The 25,248-nt window shown below is 40.5% G+C and overlaps 2 gene segments (V, D, J or C); both read right to left on the reverse strand.

The window, feature by feature from the left end:
- The window catches only part of LOC101439582 (Ig kappa chain V-V region MOPC 21-like), an 81,175-nt gene extending 74,734 nt beyond the window's left edge, over positions 1–6,441 (reverse strand). The window contains 2 exon segments of the V gene segment in view: positions 4,250–4,378; positions 6,285–6,441. Of these exon segments, the coding sequence occupies positions 4,250–4,378; positions 6,285–6,441 (286 nt within the window).
- A 17,647-nt stretch (positions 6,442–24,088) lies between these two features.
- On the reverse strand, positions 24,089–24,687 carry LOC131273832 (immunoglobulin kappa variable 3-20-like). The segment is given in 2 exon segments: positions 24,089–24,432; positions 24,614–24,687. Coding segments are annotated over 2 exon segments (393 nt in total).
- Positions 24,688–25,248: the final 561 nt, after the last annotated feature.

Consider the following 25,248-nt stretch of genomic DNA (forward strand, 5'->3'; position numbering starts at 1 on the left):
TGAGGGTCCAACAGTGAGCCCCTGATACTAATGACTATGCTTTTGAGCCTATACACCTGAAATAAGAACAAGGCCTAGAGCAGCACTGTGCCTAAGTCCGTGTTACTCAAATGAGGCCAGTCTCGAAGCCAAACTCAGCATGTAAATGCAATGCCTTCCCCCCAGCGTGGGACATGACACCCGGGGATGATGTAACACATCATATATTAAATGACTTTGTTTACTTATACAATTTTACTGTGAAGATAATAGCAGGTATTTTACTTCAGTAATAGAGGGAGAAAAAAAAAACTATTTTTCATTATTAAAATGAAAATGGAAGATTCCCAATAGAATCAAAATAGCTTTTCATTACCATTTACTTAAATATGCACCTTGTGATGGCCTTTAGACAGGTTTTATTATTACCAAGTTATTCTTTGCCACCAATACTAATCCAAGATTTTAGGGTTTTTTTGGTTTTTTTTTAATTTTTTTATTCATTTTTAAAAAATATTACATTAAAAAAATATGAGGTCCCATTCAACCCCACCGCCCCACCCCCCACTCCCCCCACAGTAACACTCTCTCCCATCATCATGACACATCCACTGCACCTGGTAAGTACATCTCAGGGCATCGTAGCACCTCACGGTCAATGGTTCACATCATAGCCCATACTCTCCCACAGTCCATCCAGTGGGCCCTGGGAGGATCTACAATGTCCGGTAATTGTCCCTGAAGCACCACCCAGGACAACTCCAAGTCCCGAAAACACCTCCACATCTCATCTCTTCCTCCCATTCCCCACACCCAGCAACCAGCATGGCCACTTTTCCCACACCAATGCCACATTTTCTCTGTGGACCTTAGATTGGTTGTGTCCATTGCACATCTATGTCAAGAGGAGGCTAAGATTCCACATGGATACTGGATGCAATCCTCCTGCTTTCAGTTGTAGGCACTCTAGGCTCCATGGTGTGGTGGTTGACCTTCTTCAACTCCATGTTAGCTGAGTGGGGTAAGTCCAATAAACCAGAGTGTAGGAGCTGAAGTCTGTTGAGGCTCAGGGCCTGGCTATCATATTGTCAGTCCAGAGATTCAAATCCCCTAGATATATCTTAAACCCCAGCACCAACTACAATTCCAATAAAGTAGCATGAAAGTCTTGTGACAAGAGATCCCATCTGTGTCCAGCTCCATCATGCAGAAACACCAACTCCAAAGAAGAGCCAACTGACATGGCAGTGAACCCCATCTGCCATGACCATAGAACTTGTGGGTCTCTTTAGCCCTCAAAAGAACCAATACCTGGGGTTGTATGTACTTTATCTGTCTCTGAGACTCTGCTCAGGTGTGCATAAGGGCATTCCTTCTGACAACCTCCAGACTCTTTTTTAGAGACTCATAGCCATATAAACTCATTTCTCCTTTCCATTTCTCCCTTACATTAGGTCAAACAGCATTTTAAACTCCTGTTATTATATGTAGACAGGGATATTCTGCTGGTCCACGTTGAACCTTTAATTCAAGGTCATTTTCTAGTTACATCATCAGCTGGTACTTGGTAGTGATCCCTCGGTGCCAGGGAGGCTCATCCCCAGGTGTCATGTCCCATGCTGGGGGGAATGCATTGCATTTACATGCTGAGTTTGGCTTTGAGACTGGATCAGGGGCCATTTTTTAAGCTCACCAATCATTTCTTTTCCTTCCTCAAGTCTGCAATTTGTGATTCCAATATTTTTAAATTTGACATATTGCACCATTCATTCCCATAAGATCTGCTTTTTTTCAATGTATGCCTTCAAATTTTACTTGGCGCTCATCCAGTATCTTCTTAACATCCTTAATCTCTTTAACCATCTCATTGAATTTATTAAGGAGATTTGTTTGAACATCTATGACTAGTTGCCTCAACTTCTTTATGTCATCTGGAGGCTTATCTTGTTATTTTAACTGGGCCATTTCTTCCTGTTTCTTGGTGTGGATTATAATTTTTGGTTGTATCTCGGCATCTGGCTTACTAGAGTATTTATTCTAGGTGTAGTTTTTCTCATTAGTTTCACGCTTCCTGCCCTTTCTGGTTGTGCAGTAAGAGCCAAGGATGTAGTTGGTGTTACAAGATATGGAGGCTGAAGCTGCCCTCATTGCACCAGGTACCAAGGAAGCTTCTCCCAACTTTCTCCTTTGCCAGGAGTAGGGACAAAGTCACAGCTATGTAGAATAATACAAGTTGTGCTGGCCTAGACTGTAGCTGCCCAGAGAGACTGATGAAGGTTCACACCCTGTTCCCCCTTGCCTTGGGTAGGGGAGGAGCTGTAGGTGTGGGCAACAATTTATGCAGTTCAGGTCCAAAGATGACCACAGTTGCCCTGGTAGACTTCCAATTATTCAGTCTTTGCCAGTCAAATGTTCCTGTGGTTACCTTGATAGGCTTGTACAGGGCCCGCCAGCCTCCTCCCTGCCAGAGGTTGGGCTGAAGCCTGAGCTAAGGCTTCAGGGTGATCTGGGTGAAAAAAACTGGTTCCTACAGTCACTGTGATTTTGTTCAGCCGATTTTCCCCTCACACTGGGGGCAGGATCAAAATGGAAGACAAAGGCCTCTTTCAGACTTCAACAGTTTCAAACTTTAGATGTTCTTAGTGCTCTATACTTTAGTGAGCCAATTTTACTCATCAGTAGCTGCAAGCAGTGGCCAAACATCCCTTCCCCACCCCCTGTTTTTGGGAATGAACCTTCCAATTCCAGCCACAGAATTCCTCCAGGGTCACTTGCATTGTCAAGTTCGGGTGATCAAATGCCTCTGAGACTTGGCCTGTATTTCCTAGAGAGGCTGCCACAGGGCCCCAGCTTCCTCCCTGTAGAGGTGGGGCTGGGGCCTAGGCTAGACCTGCAATATGGCCTGGATGGAACAAAGCTGGTCCCCACCAGCACTGTGATATTCAGTCATCCCAGCTTCCCCTCTGCCAGGTGCTGAGTTAAGATGCCAGGTACCGGCCTCTTTCTCACTTGAACTATTTCAAACTTAACTGTCCTTAGGGTTATATTTTTGTCCAGCGAATTTACTTATCAGTAGCTGAGATTGGTGCCCAACCGTCTCTTCCTCCCCCATATTTTGAAAGTGGAGCTTTCAATTCCAGCCACAGAGCAGCGGCCAAACTGAAATCAACATATTTCATTGGCTGAGCATCATCCCTTATAACCTAAGCAGTCTTAAATAAGTATAGTATATTAAGGCACCCATAATTACTATTTGATGGCAATAAGAAATGAAAATGATTATCTAAATTAAAAAGGAAGGTAGAGTAGCAAATCAAATAATCTTTTGTGAAAATGAAAAGAAAGGCATGAATGGCAAAAGGTCCAGTGAATGAAATGAGTTAGGGAGGTAAATGACCTTCCATAGGGGAAGTTTTGAATGTGATGGATCAAGGATTTAATCTTGGGAAGGACCAGAGTTGGAGGATAATGGGGGAGAAGGAAGAATATGGAAGGGATAAGGAAAGAAGATGATAAATTCTTAAACATGAAGGAGATACAATGAATAGATAATCAATCCATCAGGTTGTAAAGTTTAAAAGACCCTAGCCTAGAGGGTCAACTCACCCTGTCACTAGATCTGGCTAAGAGAAAAAAAGATTTCTATAGTACCCTTCCCTGTCTGTTTCTCAGACAGATGGAGGAAGCAAACATATTCAAGTCTATTTGAGGAGGAAGCAGCTGGTGCTGCAAGACTCACTGCCCTACAGCCCTGGGGAGGAGGTTTGTGTTCGAGGTTGAAGCACTGTGGGAGGATAGCTGCTACTTTGCTGACAGTAATAATCTCCCAGATCTTCAGGTTGGAGTCTGCTGATGGTGAGAGTGAAATCTGTCCCAGACCCACCGCCACTGAATCGATCAGGGACTCCAGATGGCCGGTTGGATGCACCATAGATGAGCAGTTTAGGAGCCTGGCCTGGTTTCTGGTGGTACCAGTATAAGCTGCTGTAAACACTCTGACTGGCCTTGCACTTGAGGGTGACGGTCTCTCCTACAGATGCAGCCACAGAGCCTGGAGACTGGGTCATCACGATGTCCCCACTGGCACCTGCAACCAGAAAAGAACATAGATCATTCATTAAATTATGAATGTATAAAATATGTATCTAAATGTAAGTTTTCTTATTTATCATATATATTCAGATCTGCTTTAGATGAAATGGTTTGCTCACTCTGCATGTTAAAACCATTCTCAAAACTTATAAAGATAATACCCTTCTAAATCTCTCACCTGAGGCCCAGAATACCAGCAGGATGAGCAGTTGGGAATGTGACATCATCTTGCTCGCCCAACTGATGTACTCAGTCAGCATTTCAAGGGAAACTGCATTAATAGAGATCTGAGCAGACAACCGAGTCCCTGAGGAGCATATGCAAATCAATAGAGAGAATAAAGGCAAATGTACCTGTGCAGTGAGTTGTGAAGATAAATAATGGAAAGAGATAAAAATATTGTGAGTACAGGAAATGTAACTACACTCCTGCAAAAGGCAAGAAATCAACTTAACACCACAACTGTCAACAATAATCAGCACAATTTGGAAAATGAAATATTTTATCAGCAATTTTACTCTTTCAAATCAACTGCACCCATTTTGAAAACAAAAGGAATTTGTAAGAAAATACATGCATCTGTAAGTGTAATATAAGAACTTAATTAAATGTTGTAACTATGGTTCCCAAATCTAGGTGAAATATACTCATATCATTGGATATATTAAGATGCAGTGCACGTATGGTGTATCTATCTCAGTCTAGATTTTAAACAGGTATTTGAAGCTCCTCTTCAACATCCCAAAGGCACCTCACTTAATATATCCAAAACAAGACCTTCGTATTGCCCTTAATACAAATAATACTCCCAGAAATGAGTCACCAGATACTTACAAGTCACCCTAAGCACTGTTACTTAAGTCAACCACTTTCTAAAACCGCTAATGACCTGATTAGCAGACCTGAAGTGTAACACCTCCACCTAATGGTCATAGGTAAAATGGCTTCAGCTCCCAAGGTCTGATAGAGCAGTTCGTTTATTCCTATCCAAAACTAATGACAATTTTAGAACTAAGCAGATAATGATATGAACACTTCTAGGCATAGGACACAATTCTGTGGATAACTAGGGTATTAGTGACTGGTGCCCCTCGCACTTCCACCCCTTGATTCCAGGATTGTGAATCCCAGCTAGGGTAGAAATAGCACCATAGAGTGAATGCTGATTTAGAGCATACAAAGCTTCCTGGAAAGCATTGCCCCATCCCTGAAGGCACTGTCACCTAGTTGACAAGGTAAGGGAGTCCTGATAGGATCAATACACTGAGATGGAAAGATCCTGTATTTTGTTGGGTTTATCTCCCATCCTCTCTCCTCCAAATGTCAGGTTATTCATTAATAGCCATTATTGTAACCCTAGTACAAAAAAAGAGTACCAGAACTGTATGAGATAGCAACTAGTATTTGTATAATAAGTATATGAATGAAAAGATAAACAAATAAATGATATAAATCAATTATGTAAAATTTATTTACAAGTAAAACAGAATTATAAGCAATAAACTTATGAGTAACTTTAGATTTTTTTTGCTATTTCATAAATTTGCAGAAATGAAAATAGGTCACCATAGCCATAAATATTCAAGGGGAAATAAATTTTGATACAGGGTAATGCTACTAAATATGAAAAATATTTTAGGGATTGGTCTCTTGGATGCAAACAACAGAAATGGAGTGGGTTTTGCTAAGCAAAATTGAAAGTATAAAATGAATATCCTTGGCTTACAGATCTGATCACAAGCTGGGGCAGCATAGGAAATGTGTTGGAAATTAGATGGCATTAACACAGTCTGGGACATCACAAAAAGAGAAAGACTTGATCCCACTCCTACCACACATGGATGGTGGACACTCCTGATGGCAACATCAATGCTGGATGCCAGTCATGAGACATTGGAGGTTGAAGATATCTGCTGCCCCCATCATGGCAGAGGACTCAGTCTGAAATATTTTAGACTCAGAGATGCATATTAGAAAAATTTCTACATGTTATGTCCAAATTGTGTGAATCTAGCAACTATAAATAAATTGCTAAATGTGATTACTGTTTTCCATCTTAGTGTTTTTAGAGAATGCACATCATATGACTTCTTCCTGCATACAAGTATATAAGTAAGGAGAAATAGAACCAGCAAGATGGTGGAGAGTAAGGAGCTCCTATAGTCAGCTCATGCTACAGACAGTTAGTAATCACCCAGAGCTATCTAAAGCACCTGTTGGGTGGCTCCAGGAGACAAGAAGGTCATCATGCAACATCGTGGAAAGATTGGAAGGAGGATACTCCCCATCTGCAGATGGAAGGAGGATACTCCCCATCTGCAGAGAAGATTTAAGAGTAGGGCACTCCACATCCCAGAAGCTGGTGCCCATCTTCCACCAGCTGCATGTACTGCCTAAGGAGTAATTCCGTGCCTGGAATTGGAAGCTCCACCTCCCAAAAATGGGGAAGGAAGAGAGGGTTGTGTACCAACTTAAGATGCTGATCAGTAAATCTGGTGTGCTATCTTATAATCCTTAGAAGAGGTAAAGTTTGAACCTGTCCATGTCAGAAAGAGACCAGTAACACCATTTTAACTCCACCTCTGGCACAAGGGGAAGCAGCATGTACTGAATATTGCAGTGCTGGTAGGGACTAGCTTCATTCCATTCTGACCAAATTGCAGTTATAGCATAAACCCCAGCCCCACCTCTGGCGGGGACATAACTGGAAAGGCATGCACCAGTCTATCCAGGAAAATATAGGCCACACCAAGGAGGCTGGTGATCATCCTCCTTGGCCACACAGGCCACCTCAGGGGCTATCCTGTGGCTGGAATTTATATCTCCATTTCCCAAAAACAAGGAGGAAGAGATGGTTGACCACTGATTTCAGCTATTGATTAATGAATTTGGATGGCTAGAGTATAACTCTAAAAATAGCTAAAGATTTTTAAATGTCCAAGTCAGAAAGTGACTGGTAACCTCCACTTTGACTATGAACACAGCATGAGGACAAGCAGGCTCACTGAAAATCACTGTGATTAAAGGGACAGGTATCTTTCAACCAGGTTGCCCTCAGTCCAAGCCTAAGCTTCAACCCCACATCTAGCAGGAAGAACTTGTCGGGCCCTGCAACAGCCTTTCCAGGTAAATGACAGTGTATTTGGCTAGCACTAACAGAATAGCATGATATGTACAAGACAACTGCAGTCTCCTTGGACCTGTAATACATACATTGCTCCCCCCACCTGTAGCTCCATCCCAGCCCCAGGAAGAGGAGAAAGGCACTTAAAACTTTGTAAGTCTAACTGGGCAATCACAGTCTAGAACTACACAACTTGGATTATTATATACAGATGTAGCTTGGTCCAAACACCTGGCAAGAAGAAATGTGGAAGAAATTTCATCAGTCTCTGGGGCACTGAGGGCTCCTTGAGCCTCCACAGCTCACAACACCAAGTGCATCCTTGGCTCCTACTACACAACCAGCAAGGGAGAAAGGGCAAGAAAACCCTAAAATAAAGAGCAAAACTGCACTCAGAATGAATACTCTAGGAAGCCAGACATCGAGGTACCAACAAAAAATTTCTACCCACGCTAAGAAACAGGAAGATATGACCCAGAAAAAGAAGCAAGATATGCCTCCAGATGGCATAAAGAAGTTGAAACAACTAATTATAGTTGTTTAAATAAATCTCCTTAATAAACTCATTGAGATGGTGAAAGAGATTAAGGATATTAAGTAGACATTGGATGAGAACAAAGAAGAATTTGAATGCATACATAGAAAAATAGCAAATCTTATTGGAATGAAATCAATAAATGAATTTTAAAATACACTAGAACAATCCCCCAAGTGCAACGGGAAAGACCAAAAAAGAATGAAGGTCCAACAATGAGCCCTTGATACTAATGACTATGCTTGTGAGCCTGTGCACCTGAAATAAGAACAAGGCCTAGAGCTGCAGGGCGCCTAAGAGTTACCTCCTGAGAGCTTCCATGTTGCTCAAATGTGGCTAGTCTCAATGCCAAACTCAGCGTGTAAATGTGTTGCCTTCCCCCAGCGTGGGACATGACTCCAGGGCATGAGCCTCCCTGGTGCTGAGGGATTACTACCAAGTACCAACTGATGATATAACTAGAAAATTACCTTGAATAAAAGGGTCAACTCGGACCAGCAGAATATCTCAATCTACTTATAACACCAGGAGTTAAAAATGCTTTTTGACCTGAATAAATGGTGGAAATGGAAAGGACAAATGAGTTTATATGGCTATGATTCTCCAGAAGAGCCAAGAGATTATCAGTGGGGTTGCCCTTATGCACACCTCAGCAGAGTCCCAGAGACAGATAAAGTAGATACAACCCCAGCTCTTGGTTCTTCTGAGGGCTTCAAAAACACATAGGTTCTTCAGTCATGGCAGATCGAGTTCAGTGCCTTCTCAGTTTGCCCTACTTTGGAATTTGTGTTTCTGTGTGATGTAGCTGGACTCAGATGTGATCTTTGTTCACAAGCTTCTCCTCATAGTTTTACCAGAACTGTAGTTGGTGCCGATCAACTGACTACAACTGACTACCTATAACCTAAATCCTGTTATGGTTTTACTCAATCCAATAGTGAACTAATTACAGACATTTTAGGGAAGTAATCCATGGACATCTGCAAAAATGGAGAATTAAGAGTGGTAGTTGGAAATGTAACCCCTTCGTCAAAAGTCATTTTCATACCCAACATTTTCCGTCATGTCATCCCTCAAGTCCCAATCATGCCTCTAACCATTCCCTCCCCCAGGCTGATTATCAACAACTTACAAGATGACTGAACTGAGAAGATTAAAAAAGTAACAATACCTTATGAGTGATAGTCCCAGAGACAAAGATAGCAAATGTCCAAGCAATGGTCACACAGAATTAGTCAAGGAGAAGATCCTAGAGGCCTCATGAGGTCTGAAGATATATTTCTGTGTGTTTGTAGTCATCTGAAGGAGACCCTATTCAACAATCCTAATCCTGGGAACCTATATGAGTTACCTCATATATGAAATTTCTGCGGATGTGATTAACTTATAACTTCAGATGGGAGATTTGCCTGGATCAAAACCCTGGGCCCCCAATGGCATCACATATATTCTTACAGGAGGGACATTTGACAACAAATAGAAAATAAAGTGGTATTAAGACAGTAAAGACAGGAATTAGGAGGCTTGAGGACTGAACAAACTCACCCACAACAATCAAATTATTCATTGCAATAAGACTCTTAATATAGGTCTTATGTTTTATTTCTGTGGTGGAATCCTGACGGATTTTAGTACCAAGCATGGATGGTTCTATAACAAATACCAAATATGTGGAAGTGACAATCAAAACGGTTTATGGGTAAAGACTGGAAGAATTTTGAGACCTCTGTAAAGCATAGATTTCTTTAAGCAGAACATTGTTAGAAATATAGATATTTGCTTCCATTGTGGGCTCAGAGGAAATGATGAGCTATTACCTTAAAAAGGAAATATGATAATCCTTGTATATAGAAGCAGAACATTGCTGAATTTTGTCTAAGAGTATTTTGCATGAAAAGCAGAACTTGAAATCAATAAACTTCCACACTTAGCCTAGGAGATTTCCAAGCGAAGAGTTGACGCCATGTCCCATGTTCATCTTGCTACATATGCAAACTACAGAAGAAAGGGAAAATGGTAAAGTGAAAAAATAACTGTTAAGTAAAAAGGAACTGGAATTATGATTTGGGTAATATTCCATCTGTCTAGAACAAAAGATGCTAAAATTAATTCATGATCTGTAAAGAAAGAATGAACTGAACATAAGGTCAAGGGAGATTTGACAACTTTTGCAAGTTGAAAGACATTAGGCATATGTATATGGATCACTTCAAACAAGGAGCAGAAATGAGGAATGGAGATGAGACTACCCTGGAAAGATCCATGGGGGACCCTCTTGTCTAATGATACGTGAAATGGAGAGAAGACATGTGCACATTTAATACCTGATACTCCTTCATATCAGATATTAAATTTTCAAAAATATTTTACTTATTTTTTCTAATATAAAATAAAAACATATATAATGCACTGTTGTTACACTATTTAACCTGCTATACATACTTCATCCATCATATAAGCAATAGTTGCTTAAAAGACATTTTTTATTTACTTTAAGAAGAATATCTATAGCTACCAAATAGATTTCAACCCATCCTTTTTTTTTTAATTAAAATTATTTATTTTTACGAATTACATTCAAAAAATATGAGGTCCCAATCAACCCCACCACCCCCACCCCCACTCCCCCCACAGCAACACTGTCTCCCATCATCATGAGACATCCATTGCACCCAGTAAGTACATCTCTGAACATCACTGCACCCCGTAGTCAATGGTCCTCATCATAGCCCACACTCTCCCCCGTTCCATCCAGTGGGCCCTGGGGGGGTCTACAATGTCCTGTAATTGTCCGTGAAGCACCACCCAGGACAACTCCACGTCCCGAAAACGCCTCCACATCTCATCTCTTCCTCCCATTCCCCAAACCCAGCAGCCACCATGGCTACCCTTCCCACACCCATTCCACATTTTCTCTGTGGACATTGGATTGTCAACCCATCTTTTTAATCAAATTTTAGATTGAATTGATCCTAGCTTGTTTTATCTTATAGACTTCAGGGAAGCTTCCGTGCAGGTCTGTCAGGAACTCAAATATTCCAAATTCTGGATTTTTATACTGCTTTGTAGCAAATTCTCTCTGAGTCAAGCAAAGAGATGCCACTTAAAAGTTCCTGTTGAATGAACAGACAACATTAAGCCAACAGTTATTTCAGTCTATGAAATTGTTTTCAGGTTATGCACATTTTTTCACTTTATTGAAATATATCATTCATCGTAAATAATACATGTATAGTAATAATTGTGAACTTACAAAACAAAAATATATAACATCATACAGGATTCTTGTACCTCACCCTACAACCAAACTTGCATTGTTGTTAAACATTTTTAAGTATTTATTAAAGAGCATTGTTAATATATTACTACTAACCAAAATATTTTCCCCAACACACCCTATTATTATAATTGTATCAATTATATATGAAGATACAAAAACAGCAAGTGTATATTAAAAGTTGTGCACATAGATAGCAAACATGCATAACATCATAAAGGAGGCCCATACATTGGCCCACCACAAACACCTTGCATTCTTACGAGAGGCTTGTGACACATTAAGAAAGAGTATTGTGAAAATCTTACTACTAATTATAGTCATTATCTTATATTTGGTGTATTTTCCCCAAAAACCACTGTGTTATTATTTTTTAAATATATTTTTACTACAGAAGTTGTAATCTTATAACACAATCATGCACATGTGCAGAATTCCCAAACAACATCCCTTTAGCAACACACCACACAGTGGCAGCGTATTTGTTACAGGTAAGATAATGTCCTCTGAATATTACCACCTACATAGTGTACATTTGGCCCACATTTTGCATACTGCCCCATTATTAACAAAGTACATCTTTTGCATAGATGCAAGAATATTATATTATTACTGCTAACCACAATCCATAGTTCAGTCCAGCTGTTATTTTCCCATGCTTCCCGACATTCCCACCACCCTGCAATAGTGATGTACATTTGCCCTAGCTAACAAAGGACACTTTTGCGTTTGTACCATCAACCACAATTCTCATCCATCTCTTGATTTACCGTGCTATTCAGATCCTAAAATATTCTCTAGCATTCTGTCAATTGGCTCTTATATCCCTAGACATCCATTTTCAGCCACAACTCTTTTTATAATCTACTAATCACTATGTATTATCATCCACTCTATACGTTTCTGCACTTATACTGTAAAGCTAATTAAAACTTCTACATACATTAAACATCAGTAGCCCGTCCCTGGCTTCCTCTTATTTCCTTTGAGATACCACCATCTAACACCATGTCTTGAAGATATTTTCTTACATTTTCTTCTAGAAAGCTAATGGTTCTTGGCTTTATTTTTAGTTTTTTTAATCAATTTTGAGTTAATTTTTGGATAACATGTGAGCTAGGGGCCCTCATTTCTTCTTTTGGCTATAGATATCATACTTTCAGCATCATTTCTTGAATGGACTGTTCTGACCAAGATGTGTAGTTTTGACAGGCTAGTCAAAAATCACTTGACCATACATGTGAAGGTCTGTTTCTGAAGTTTGGATCCATTTTTCTATATGTCTGTTTTTATGCCAGTACCAAGCTGTTTTACCACTGTAGCTAGATAACATGCTTTAAAATCTGGACATGACAGATTGCTTTTCCTTTTTAAAAGTTTCTGGCTATTCAGGACCCCATACCCTTCCAAATAAATTTGATAATTGTATTTTTGATTTTTTTAAATGCTGGTGGAAATTTTACAGGATTGCATTGAATCTATATATAAATTAGAGTGAAATTAACATATTAATTATATTTAGTCTTCCAATGAATGAGCATGGAATGGTTTTCCATTTATTTAGGCCTTTTTAAATTTCTTTTAACATTGAGTTGCAGTTTTCTGAATACTAGTGCTTTACATCATTGCTTAAGTTTATTCCTGCCTATTTGAGTGTTATCTGCCATATTCTATTTTCAACACTCTTTTGACATTTGGTACTTTTATTGATATAATCTTCATTTCTAGACTCTCTTCCAAGCCTCTCTCTCCTGTCTTTTCATGTTCTAGGACACCCTTAGTATTTCCTGAAAATCTGGTCTCTTCTTTAGAAATTGTCCCAGTTTCTGTTTATCACTGATATTCTAAACTCGCGCTCATTTTTGAAATAAAATCTTACCAAATATAAGATCCTTTTTTTTTAAATTTTTTTATTGATTTTGTAAAAATATTACATTGAAAAAACAATATGAGGTCCCATTCAACCCCACCACCCCCACCCCACCACTCCCCCCCCCCCAGCAACACTCACTCCCATCTTCATGGTACATCCATTGCATTTGGTAAGATCCTTGAATGTAAGTTTTACTCTTGTAATATTATAAATATATCATAGCACTGTCTTCCTGCCTCGATGGTTTCTTGTGAGAAATTAGCACTCTATCTTATTGGGTATCCTTATTTTTTATGCATTGCTTTTATATTGTTCTCAGAATTCTCTCTGAGACATTGGCATTGGGCATTTTGGTCAGTGTGTGTCCTGAAGTTGGTCTATTTAAAATATTTGGAAAGGGAGTACATTGGGCTTCTTAGACATGGATGTCTATGTCCTTCAATAGGGTTGGGAAAATTTCTACCATAATTTCTTCTAATATTCCTTCTTCCCCTTTTCCCTTCTCTTCTCCTTCTGGGACATTCATGACATGTATGTTTGCACAATTTTTCATGTCATTATTTCCCTGAGACCCTGTTCAATTTTTTCCATTCTTTTCTTCATCTGCTCTTTTATTGCACACTGAAAGAAGCCATTTTTTAAGCTCACCAAACCTTTCTTCTGTCTCCTCAAATCTGCAATTTATGATTCCAATATTTTTAAATTTGACTTATTGTACCATTCATTCCCAAAAGATCAGGTTTTTTATATATGCTTTCAAATTTTAATTTGTGATCATCCATATCTTCTTAGTATCCATAATCTCTTTAGCCATCTCATTGACTTTATTAAGGAGATTTATTTGAACATATATGATTAGTTGTCTCAACTCCTTTATATCATCTGGAGGCTTAACTTGTTCCTTTAACTGGGCCATATCTTTCTGTTTTTTGGTGTGGATTAAAGTTTATGTTGGTGTCTTGGCATCTGGCTTACTACAGTATTTATTCTGGGTGTAGTTTTTCTCTTTAGTTTAGGGCTTCGTGCCCTTTCCCCCTTGCTGGTTGTGTAGTAGGAGCCAAGGATGTAGTTAATGTTATAAGGTATGGAGGTTGAAGCTACGCTCATCGCTCCAGATACCAATGCAGCTTTTCCCAACTTTCTCCAGGGGTAGGGACAAAGTCACAGCTATGTGGAATAATACAAGTTGTGCAAGCCTAGACTGTAGTTGCCCAGAGAGACTAATGAAGCTTCACACCCCTTTCTCCCTTGCTTTGGGTTGGGGAGAGCTGCAGGTGTGGGAAACAGTCTATGCAGTTTGGGTCCAAAGATGACCACATTTGCCCCAGCAGACTTCCCATTATTCAGTCTTTGCCAGCCTAATGTACCTGCGGTTACCTGGATAGACTTGTGCAGGGCCCACCAACATCCTCCCTGCAAGAGGTGAGGCTGAAGACTGGGCTAAAGCTGCAGGGTGATGTGGGTGAAATAACCTGTATCCTACAGTCAATGTGATTTTTGTTCTGCCCAGTTTCCCTTTGCGCTGGGGACCGCATCAAAGTGGAGGGTAACAGCCTCTTTCAGACTTTGACAATTTCAAACTTTAGATGTTCTTAGGATTATACTTTAGCCATATTTCCTAATCAGTACCTGAAAGCGGTGGCCAACCATCTCCTCCTCCCCTGTTCTTGGGAATGGAGTTTCCAATTCCAGCCACAGAATTGCTTCTGGGTGATTTGCATTGCCAACTTAGCATGACCAAATGGCTCTGAGACTTGGCCAGTAATTTCCTAGAGAGGCTGCCATGGGTCCACCAACTTCCTCCCTGCTGGATGTGGCACTGGGCCCTAGGCTAGACCTGCAATATGGCCTGGATGGAAAGAATCTGGCCCCCACCAGCACTGTGATTTTCAGTCCTGCCTACTTCCCCTCATGCCAGGCGCAGAGTTAAGATGGCAGATACCAGCTTCTTTCTCACTTGGGCAATTTCAAACTTTAGCTGTTCTTAGAGTTGTACTTCTACTCACTGAATTTACTCATCAGTAACTGAAGTTAGTGCCCAACCATCTCTTCCTCCCCCATATTTTGGAAGTGGAGCTTTCAATTCCAGCTGCAGAACAGCTCCCCAGGCGGTTTATGCCTCCATTGGAGGATGGGCACCAGCCCCATAGCTTGGAATGCTCTGCTCCTGAGTTTTATCTGCAGATGGGCAACCTCCTCTTTTCATTCCTTCAGGAATGTTGCAGGATGCACTTCTGGTCTCTTGAAGCCCCCAGGCAGGTTCTTCAGCTATCTCAAGAGCTCTGAGCATTTACTAACTCCGCCATGTAGCAGGAGATGACTCTGGATGCTCCTTACTCTGCCCCGTCTAGTTGGTTGTTCTCTCAGGTTATGCATCTTTTTAAAAAAAATGTATGTAGAAATATATTTGAGGATATTGTGAGGAATTGGAAATATCGCAAAGTTCCCATTTATTTGATCCTAATGCACTTGTTTTTTGTACATATCCCTCTAATAGAATCCAGTTGTAACCAAACTTTCCTAGTTTAGGACAAAGGCCTGTTAGAGGTCCTCAGGATTTATGAAATTCCAGACTCCTTATCCATAGTCCCTCCACTCATTATTGATTTGTGTTCTTCTAAACTAGAATATTTTTGAGAATGTTATATTATCAAAAATACTGTATGCTGAGGTGAAAGAGACAACAAGAGGACAAAATTAAAGAAGGCTGTGGAATTACAAAATTCTACATACTGATAAAACTATGAACTTCAAAAACCCTTTGAAGAAAAACAAGATATGATACCTTATTTTCCCAGGCTACTATCATAAGTACTACAGAATGGGATGGCTTGGACACTGAGAATTTATAGGCTCACTGTTTTGTGGTTAGGAAAAAATCCACCACTAAGAAAGCAGCAAAGCAATGCTTCTCCCTAATCTCTACAATATTCCAGTGCTGGCTACCAGAGATCCTTGAGGTTCCTTGGCTACTCTCCCTGCCTTGCATTCATAGCAATGTCCTCTTCTTTCTCTTCTGGTTTCTGTTGACTTCCATCCTATGGATCCTCCCTGTGGCTTCTATATTTTGAATGAAGTTACCATGCTTATAATAGAATCCAATGATCTGGATTAAGGCCCCCTTCCAATCATATCAGCCACACCTTAACTCAAATAACATATTCAATGTCCTAACTACAATATGCCCATACAGACAGGAATACTGACAATGATTAAGAATATATATGTACTTCAATCTACACCTGATAAGACAGAGGTCAGCTCTGCAGGGAGAGTTATAACAATCATGGGCTCAGAGGCCAGAGACTTGGGTACAGAAGCCAAAGCCAGAGGTCCAGAGGGCAGAGACGTGTCACAAAGGGCAATCCCTTGGTTATAGAGATGACTCCAGGCAGTGAACCTAAAAGAACTTCAGGATTTCAAAATTGCTTGGAAGCAGTGCTTCCTTTCTTCCTTTCATCTTCTCCCTTTTGGAATTAGGATGTCTGCAATATTTATACTATGCGTGCCCCACCAGGGTATTTTGTAGTGAGTGAAATTCTTTTCTTGTTTCTGGTTGACAGACAGAAATAAATTTACCCCAGATTGGACCCTACTGCGAATGTAATGCCTACCTAATTTATCTAATTTAGACAATTTAGATGGTGACTTGTGACTGTTCAGGACATGATATTTAGATGAGGCTTGGGAATTGAGTTGAGGCTATAATTTGTTTGGATATTTGGGCATGTTGGGATTAGGACAGGTATTTTGCATATGGGATAAATGGACATCACTGAGGTTGAAGAAAACACACTATACATTGAACACCAGCCTGAAAATGCCTTGTCTTAAATTCTGGTGCCCATGCATGCTACGTCATATGAAACATTCACGGTACTTTGTTTAGTTTGAGATGGAGACATTATCCTGGGACTTCAGGTTAGGCAAAAATACTATCACGTGTACTCCTATAAAAGGGATACAGGATAATTTGGCAGACTAACATAAAAATGCAAGAGAGAAAAGAGCATAGAGTAATTTGAAGATGCTGGACTTGAAAGCTGGAGTAATGAAGTCTCAAAACAAAAAATTCTGGCAGCCTCCATGAGCTCGTAGAGTCATGGAATATATGAAGAGCTTCCAAAAGTTTGGCCTTATAGAATCCTTGATTGCAGCCCTGAGATACTGATTTCAATTCTCTGGCTTCCAAAAGTGTGAGTGATTTGAATTCTGCTATTGTGAGTTATCAAGTTTTTTTTTTTCAATTTGTTAAAGCAGCCACAAAAAAAACTAATTTAATCATTAATAATTGATGAATAATTGAGGGATTTTAAAAAGAGACATGAAAAGTCTATCAATCATTGGAAATGAGGGTTTTATATGTATCAGGTTTGGCTCATAACCTGTTATGAGTGTTGAGTGTGTTGACTCATTTTGCCTCAAGACATCCTCATGAAATAGGGACAATTAGAATAAACACTTTATATCTGAGAAAACCTTGACACTGGGAGGTTAAGTAATTTACTTGAGGACACATGGGCAGAAACTGTTAAAGATGTACAAAATTTGCACGTATTTATAAGTAGGATTAGAAAATTGTGGGATGGCCTTTAACAGGAAGAGAATGACAAAGACAGATAATGTTCAATCTTTTTAAATTTTCTCTTATTTTCAAAATAAAATGGAGGGCACATCAAAGGTATTGAGGTAGTTCTGTAAAATACAATCAGGGGACACTGAGCAGAAGGGCCTGCCCCAACAGAGGGTCCAGTAGGTAAGGAGGGAGAGTGACAGACAAGACCTCCAGAGGAGAGTGTGAGCCTGTGCTGGCGAGGATTATACCTTTATGTCATATGTGGAGGACAGTAACAGGGACCAGAGGAAGGGAAGGAGAATGAGGAGTCAAAATAGGAAAGTTTAGATAAGGGAGGCACAGGGAAGAGGTAGTTGATCCATCAGGGAATGAAACACTCTGAAATGGGCTTTCATTTCATCTTTCGGAGCATGAAAATAGCCATCAGAAGAATCTAGAATTAGTCTGCCAGGTGGTTAAAGACATGTGGTGTAGGCAACCCAAAGTCAGCCTGATGGCCAGCTGAGGAGCAGGTGAAGGAGATCAAAGATGATTGAGCCTAGAACACACAGACCTCAGGGGACCTGCCAGATAACTACACACCAAGAGAAGGCCCTGATGAGTCAGTGAGGCTCCCATATGAACAGAATGCACAGCTCACCAAAAACTCACTAGCTAACGCTTTATGACACTGGTATTGGGCATGGTATCTTACATGACAGTGGCTAACTGACATATTTTCATCTTTTAAATTGCTATTCATTCTAAGCCACAGTCTCCTCCCCAGACCTGATTTTTTAACCTAGCACTAAAAAATGGCCTAGTGTATATTTTTCATATGTGTTTTTTTTTAACTTTTTTTTAATTGACTTTGTAATAATATTACATTAAAAATATATATGTGAGGTCCCATTCAACCCCACCCTCCCACCCCCCCTCTCCCCCCCCCAACAACACTCGTTCCCATCATCATGACACATCCATTGGATTTGGTAAGTACATCTTTGGGCACCTCTGCACCTCATAGACAATGGTTCACATCATGGCCCATACTCTCCTCCATTCCATCCAGTGGGCCCTGTGAGGATTTACAATGTCCGGTGATTACCTCTGAAGCACCATCCAGGGCAGCTCCATGTCCCAAAGATGCCTCCACCTCTCATCTCTTCCTGCCTTTCCCCATACCCATCGTCCACCATGTCCACTTTTCCCAATCCAATGCCACCTCTTCTATGTGGACATTGGATTGGTTGTGTCCATTGCACCTCTATGTCAAGAGGAGGCTCAGATTCCACATGGATGCTGGATGCAATCCTCCCATTTTCAGTTGTAATCACTCTAGGCTCCATGGTGTGGTGGTTGTCCTTCTTCAACTCCATCTTAGCTGAGTGTGGTAAGTCCAATAGATCAGATTGTAGGTGCTGGAGTCTGTTGAGGCTCAGGACCTGGCTATCACATTGTCAGTCCAGAGATTCAAATCCCCTAAATATATCTTAAACCCCAACATTAACTGCACTCCAGCACATTAGCATGAAAGTCTTATGAAGGGAGATCCCATCTGAGTCCAGATTCATCACACATAAACACCATTTCCAAAGAGGGGCCATCTGCCTTGGTAGTTAACCCCATTGGCCATGACCATTACTCCCATGGGTCTCTTTAGCCCTCAAAGGAACCAATATCTGGGGGTTGTATCTGCTTTATCTGTCTCTCTGACTCTGCTCAGTTGTGCATGAGGGCAATCCTTCTGCCAGCCTCCAGACTCTTTTTTAGAAACTCGTAGCCATATAAACTCATTTCTCCTTTCCATTTCCCCCTTACTTTAGGTCAAACAGCATTTTAAAGTCATGGTATTTTATGTAGACATGGATATTCTGCTGATCCGCATTGAACCTTCCGTATAAGGTCATTTTCCAGTTGCATCATCAGTTGGTAGTTGATAGTGGTCCCTCGTTGCCAGGGAGGCTCATCCCCGGGTGTCATGTCCCACGCTGGGGGGAAGGCATTGCATTTACATGCTGAGTTTGGCTTCGAGACTGGCCACATTTGAGTAACATGAAGGCTGACAGAAGGAAATTCCCAGGCACAATGTTGCTCTAGGTCCTGTTCTTATTTTAGGTTTATCAGCTCACAAGCATAGTCATTAGCATCAGGGGCTCACTGTTGAACCCTCACTCCCTCCCGGTCCCCGCCACTGTACCTGGGAGACTGTCGCTGCTCCCCTAGGGACCACGACAGAGCACCACTGGCCAGGAACCCAGTACCCCCCCTGCTGTGGTTTTTAATTGTTGCCACTATGAGTATATCCAAACATTACCATGCACCCTGGACATATGTTCTGTACAGCTCCCTGTCAGCCATATATCACCTGTCATTGGTATCCCATACCAGTATCCCTCCATTGCCATTGTTGAAACACTCTATGATCCAGAACTCCCCGAAATTTGAAGCCCAATATAATGTCATGGTCCCTTACTAGGGAATGGCATATAGCGATGGGTTTAAAGGATAGATAAAGAACTTGGATAAAGTTAGATAAAGAACTTAGATAAAGAATGTTGACTTGAAAAAATTCCACATCCTATCTTTTTCTTTTTTTTTTTTTTCCCCCCCTAATTATTCAGCTTTTCTTCACAGGAGTCCTAGACCACAGCAATGTATATATATAATATACAGCACTCCCACACATCCACCAGAAAACCTTTTCCCTTCCACAGTGATACTCTTATGCCCTATTCATATCATATTTACTTAAAGTGATGTACAGAGTCTGAGACATTAGCTTTCTAACAAGGTGACATCTGTGCTTACATTATGGTGCATACTTTAGGATACACAGTTCTTTACATTTTTAGTTATCCTATGTTTTACATTATGGTTTACATTATCAGTCTGTCATCTCCTATATGTTATGGTGTAATATTACATGTTTTATATCCATCCTTGTGTACTCTCAAGAAACTCCTCTCTTACCCCCCATTTACTTTGGTTCCACACATTTAACGTCCATTTTCCCTTCCACCTTGGTGCCCACAGTGACAGCCAACCTCCGTTTCCCGAGGAGCCACTTCCAGAGATAGATGGAATAGTGTTCAGGGCCTAACTTGCTCAACTGCCCCAATGCCCTGGGAGCCACCCTTGCTGTCGAGGGATACAGTTCCCTCTATTTGATGGCATTAGTCCTCCCCAGGATGTGGGTCCACCCCCACTCTCACTACTTGGGTTTCTACCCCATGGTGTGACCCACTCTGGCAGAATGAGCATTTAGACATTCCCCAGGAGCCCGTCCTGCATCAGACCCTCCCCTCCGAGCATTCTAAACAGGTAACCCTCTTTATTATATTTTGATATGATTTTCTCGGCATTTTACTCTCCACCAACACCTGACCCTCTCCTGTGTTCATATGCTACCCCTCCCTCCCCCCACTTTTGGGCAACGTTACCCATCCATCCCTCCCCAGCCACCCTCAAACCCGCAAAGCCCCAACCAAAGGCAACCCCTTGCCCCCCTTTTATCTCTTCTTTGTGTTCATACTTACCACCATCTCGTCTTAAATTCCACCCCTGCAGACATCGGCTCATATCCTTCCTCCACCCTCCGATTTCCTGTAAGCCTATGGTTCAGTCTCTTGCTATCTAGGGCAGCTTGGTTATTTCATATCATTGAGGTCATGTAGTATTTGTCCTTCAATGTCTGGGTTGCTTCACTCAACATAAGGTTCTCAAGATTCATCCATGTTATCACATGTGTTTGTAGTGTGTTTGTTCTTACAGCCGAGTAGTATTCCATTGTGTGTATATACCACATTTTATTGATCCACTCATCTGTTGATGGGCATTTGGGTTGATTCCAACTTTTGGCGATAGTGAACAATGCTGCTATGAACATTGGTGTACATATATCGGTTTGTGTCCTTGTTTTCAGTTCTGCTGGGTATATACCCAGCAGTGGTATTGCTGGGTCATATGGCAAATCTATGGCTAGTTTTTTGAGAAACCGCCATACTGTCCTCCAGAATGGTTGGATCCTTCTGCATTCCCACCAGCAGTGGATGAGTGTTCCCCTTCCTTCACATCCTCTCCAGCACTTGTATTCTTCTGTTTTTTTCATAGCTGCCAATCTTATGGGTGTAAGATGGTATCTCATTGTAGTTTTGATTTGCATTTCCCTGATAGCTAGAGATTTGGAACATTTTTTCATGTGCTTTCTTGCCATTTGTATTTCTTCTTCGGAGAAGTGTCTGTTTAAGTCTTTTTCCCATTTTTTAAATGGGTTGTTTATCTTTTTATTTTCAAGATATAGGCGTTCTTTATATATGCAAGTTATAAGTTTCTTATCAGATATATGATTGCCAAATATTTTCTCCCACTGTGTGGGCTCCCTTTTTACTTTCTTGACAAACTCCTTTGAAGTGCAGAAGGCTTTAATTCATATGTGTTTTTATCTCATTAACTACAATGATAGGAGAGAACTTTGCAAAAGACAGAGGAACCATTCAATAAATGTTCATTGTGTGAATGAATGACATGGATTCAATGATGAAAATACCTTTCATTACTAAGAGTAAAGAACAGTTATGTGTGTCAGAGAGTTCAGTGTATTCTCCTCTGATTTAATGAGATATTTGGTGAAACTAAATTTCATCCACCATAATATTTACGAAGAAATTTCAGAAATAATACTAGAATATTCAGAGTATTTCCACTAGTACACTGAGAATAATGTGTTAATTACATTTTATTCAGGGAAGTGGATTTGAATCAACTTGTAGATTGTCTGCCTACCACTTAGGAGGTGCTGGGTTCAAACCCAGGGCCTCCTGGCTCATGGGGTAAGCTGGCCCATGCACAGTGCTGAGGCATGCAAGGAGTGCCATGCCACTCTGGGGTGTCCCCCATGTAGGGAAGCCCCACACACAAGCAATGTGCCCCATAAGGAGAGCTGCCCTGTGCAAAAAAAGCAAGCCTGCCCAGGAGTAGCACTATACACACGGAGAGCTGACACAGCAAGATGACACAACAAAAAGAGACAGATTCCTGGTGCTGCTGATAAGAATACAAGCAGACACAGAAGAATACACAGGGAATGAATGCAGAGAGCAGGCAATGGAGTGAGGGGGAGTGGGCAGTGAGAGGAGAGAAATAAATAAAATAAATAAATTAATAAATAAATAAATTTATCTGAAGTGTTCAGGTTACAGCAGTTTTAAGGATGGTAAGAAAGAAAGTTGACGATTGGTGAAAGAGTTCAGGGGGAAAAGTCTCACACATTTCTAGAAGGGTAAAGCTGAAGAATTAGAGAGTAGCCATGAAAGAATGAGAATAGCTGAAAGACATGCAGAAAAGTAAAAGGGCTTTATAAAAAGAGGCAGACTTTCAGTTATTTTATAAATATTTGGATATAGACTGTTGTAGTTAGACTGAAATGGATTGGCTTTCACAAGAGGTATTTATTAACGTACAAGCTTACAATTTTGAGACTGAGAAAAATGTCTAAATCTAGGCATCATCAGGTAATGCTTTCTCCCCAAAGACCAGCTGCCAGTGATCCTCGAATCCTCTGTCACATGGCAAGACACATGGAGGCATCTGCTTCTTTTTTCCATAACTTTCAGGATTCATTGCTTCAGATTCTTGCTGCCATGGCTTTCCCCTTCTTTGTTTAAATCTCATTCTCTTATAAAAGACTCAAGTAAAGGGACTGAGACTCACAGTGATCCAGGCATGAACTGAAGTAACCACCTCAAGGTGTCCCACCTATCTACAATAGGTTACATCCACAGAATGGATTCACCTTAAGATCCTACTTTACCGAGGTTCACACTGTTTCACACTATCAAAAATACATATGTTCTATTTGAATTGTTTTTTTTAAACAGATGGAACATACAATGTTAGGTAATATTGTAAAGAATAAAATTTTATACGTGTCCTTTCAAATATATGGGAATAAGATGAAGTAAACACAGACCTTACAACAACATAGAACACATTTAATTTTTGGCAAGTTTGATGGTTCAGCCATTTTATAAGAAAACTATAGAAATAGCATGGCAATCGCAGGAATATGAAGCCCACTGGAAAATTTTATATCCAAACTGAAATCAACATATGTCATTGACTGAGCATCATCCCTTATAACCAAAGCATTCTTCAATGAGTATAGTATATTAAGGCACCCACAATTACTATTTGATGGCAATTACAATGAAAATAGTTATCTAAATAAAAAAACAAGGTAGAGTAGCAAATGTAATCATCTTTTGTGACACTGAAAAGAAAGGCTTGGATGACAATGAGTCCAGGGAAGGAAAGAGTAAGGGAGGAAAATGACCTTCCACAGGGGAAGTTTTGAATATGAAGGATCAAGGATTTAATCTTGGGAATGACCAGTTGTAGGAGGATGATGGGGGAGAAGAAAGAAGATGATGAATTTTTAAACATTAAGGAGATACAAGGAATAGAGAATCATTTCATCAGGTTGTAAAGTTTAAAAAACCCTAGCCTAGAGGGTCAATTCACCCTGATATTTGATATGGCCAAGTGAAAAAAGGATTTCTATGGTACAGTCCCCTGTAGCAGACAGAGGGAGGAAGCAAACATATTCAAGTCTATTTGAGGAGGAAGCAGCTGGTACCGCAAGACTGACTACACTACAGCCCTGGGGAGGAGGTTTGTGTTCGAGGTTGAAGCATTGTGGGAGGAGAGCTCTGGTGTTGCTGACAGTAATAATCTCCCAGATCTTCAGGCTGGAATCTGCTGATGGTGAGAGTGAAATCTGTCCCAGACCCACCGCCACTGAATCGATCAGGGACCCCAGATGGCCGGTTGGATGCACTATACATGAGCAGTTTAGGAGCCTGGCCTGGTTTCTGGTGGTACCAGGCTAAGTTGCTGCTAATACTCTGACTGGCCTTGCACCTGAGGGTGACGGTCTCTCCTGCAGATGCAGCCACAGAGCCTGGAGACTGGGTCATCACGATGTCCCCACTGACACCTGCAACCAGAAAAGAACATTGATCATACATTCAATCACATATGTATAAAATATGTATCTAAATATAGGTTTTCTTATTTATCATATATATTCAGATATTCTTTAGATGAAATGGTTTTCTCACTCTGCATGTTAAAACCATTTTCCAAATATAAACATAATACTCTTCTAAACCTCTCACCTGAGGTCCAGAGTAACAGCAGGATTGGAGGTTGGGAATGTGACATCATCTTGCTCACCTGTGTGATGTACTCAGTTCCCATCTCCAGGGAAACTGCATTAATAGAGCCCTGAGCAGACAACCAAGTCCCCGAGGAGCATATGCAAATCAATAGGGAGTATAAAGTCAAACGTACCGGTGCAGTGAGTTGGAAAGACAAATTATGGATGGAGATTAAAATATCATGACCACAAGAGATGTTAACTACACACTTGCAAAAGGCAGGAAATCAACTTAGCACCACAACTTTCAACAATATTCATAAGAATTCGGAAAATGAAATATTTTATCCCCAATTGTACTCTTTCAAACCAATTGCACCCATCTTGAAAACAGAAGGAATTTGTAAGAAAATACATGCATCTGTAAGTGTAATATCAGAACGTAATTAAATGTTATAAATACGGTACCAAAACCTATGTGGAATATCCTCATATCATTGGATAGATTACGATGTAGTACACATATTGTGTATCTAACTCACTCTATTCTAAATTTTAACATCCCAAAGGAGCCTCACTTAATACATCCAAAACAAGTCCTCTGTTTTGCCCCTAATACAATATTACTCCCAGGAAGTAATCATCAAATATTTA

Source organism: Dasypus novemcinctus, chromosome 17 (genome assembly GCF_030445035.2).
Source record: "Dasypus novemcinctus isolate mDasNov1 chromosome 17, mDasNov1.1.hap2, whole genome shotgun sequence".
NCBI classification, from domain to species: domain Eukaryota; kingdom Metazoa; phylum Chordata; class Mammalia; order Cingulata; family Dasypodidae; genus Dasypus; species Dasypus novemcinctus.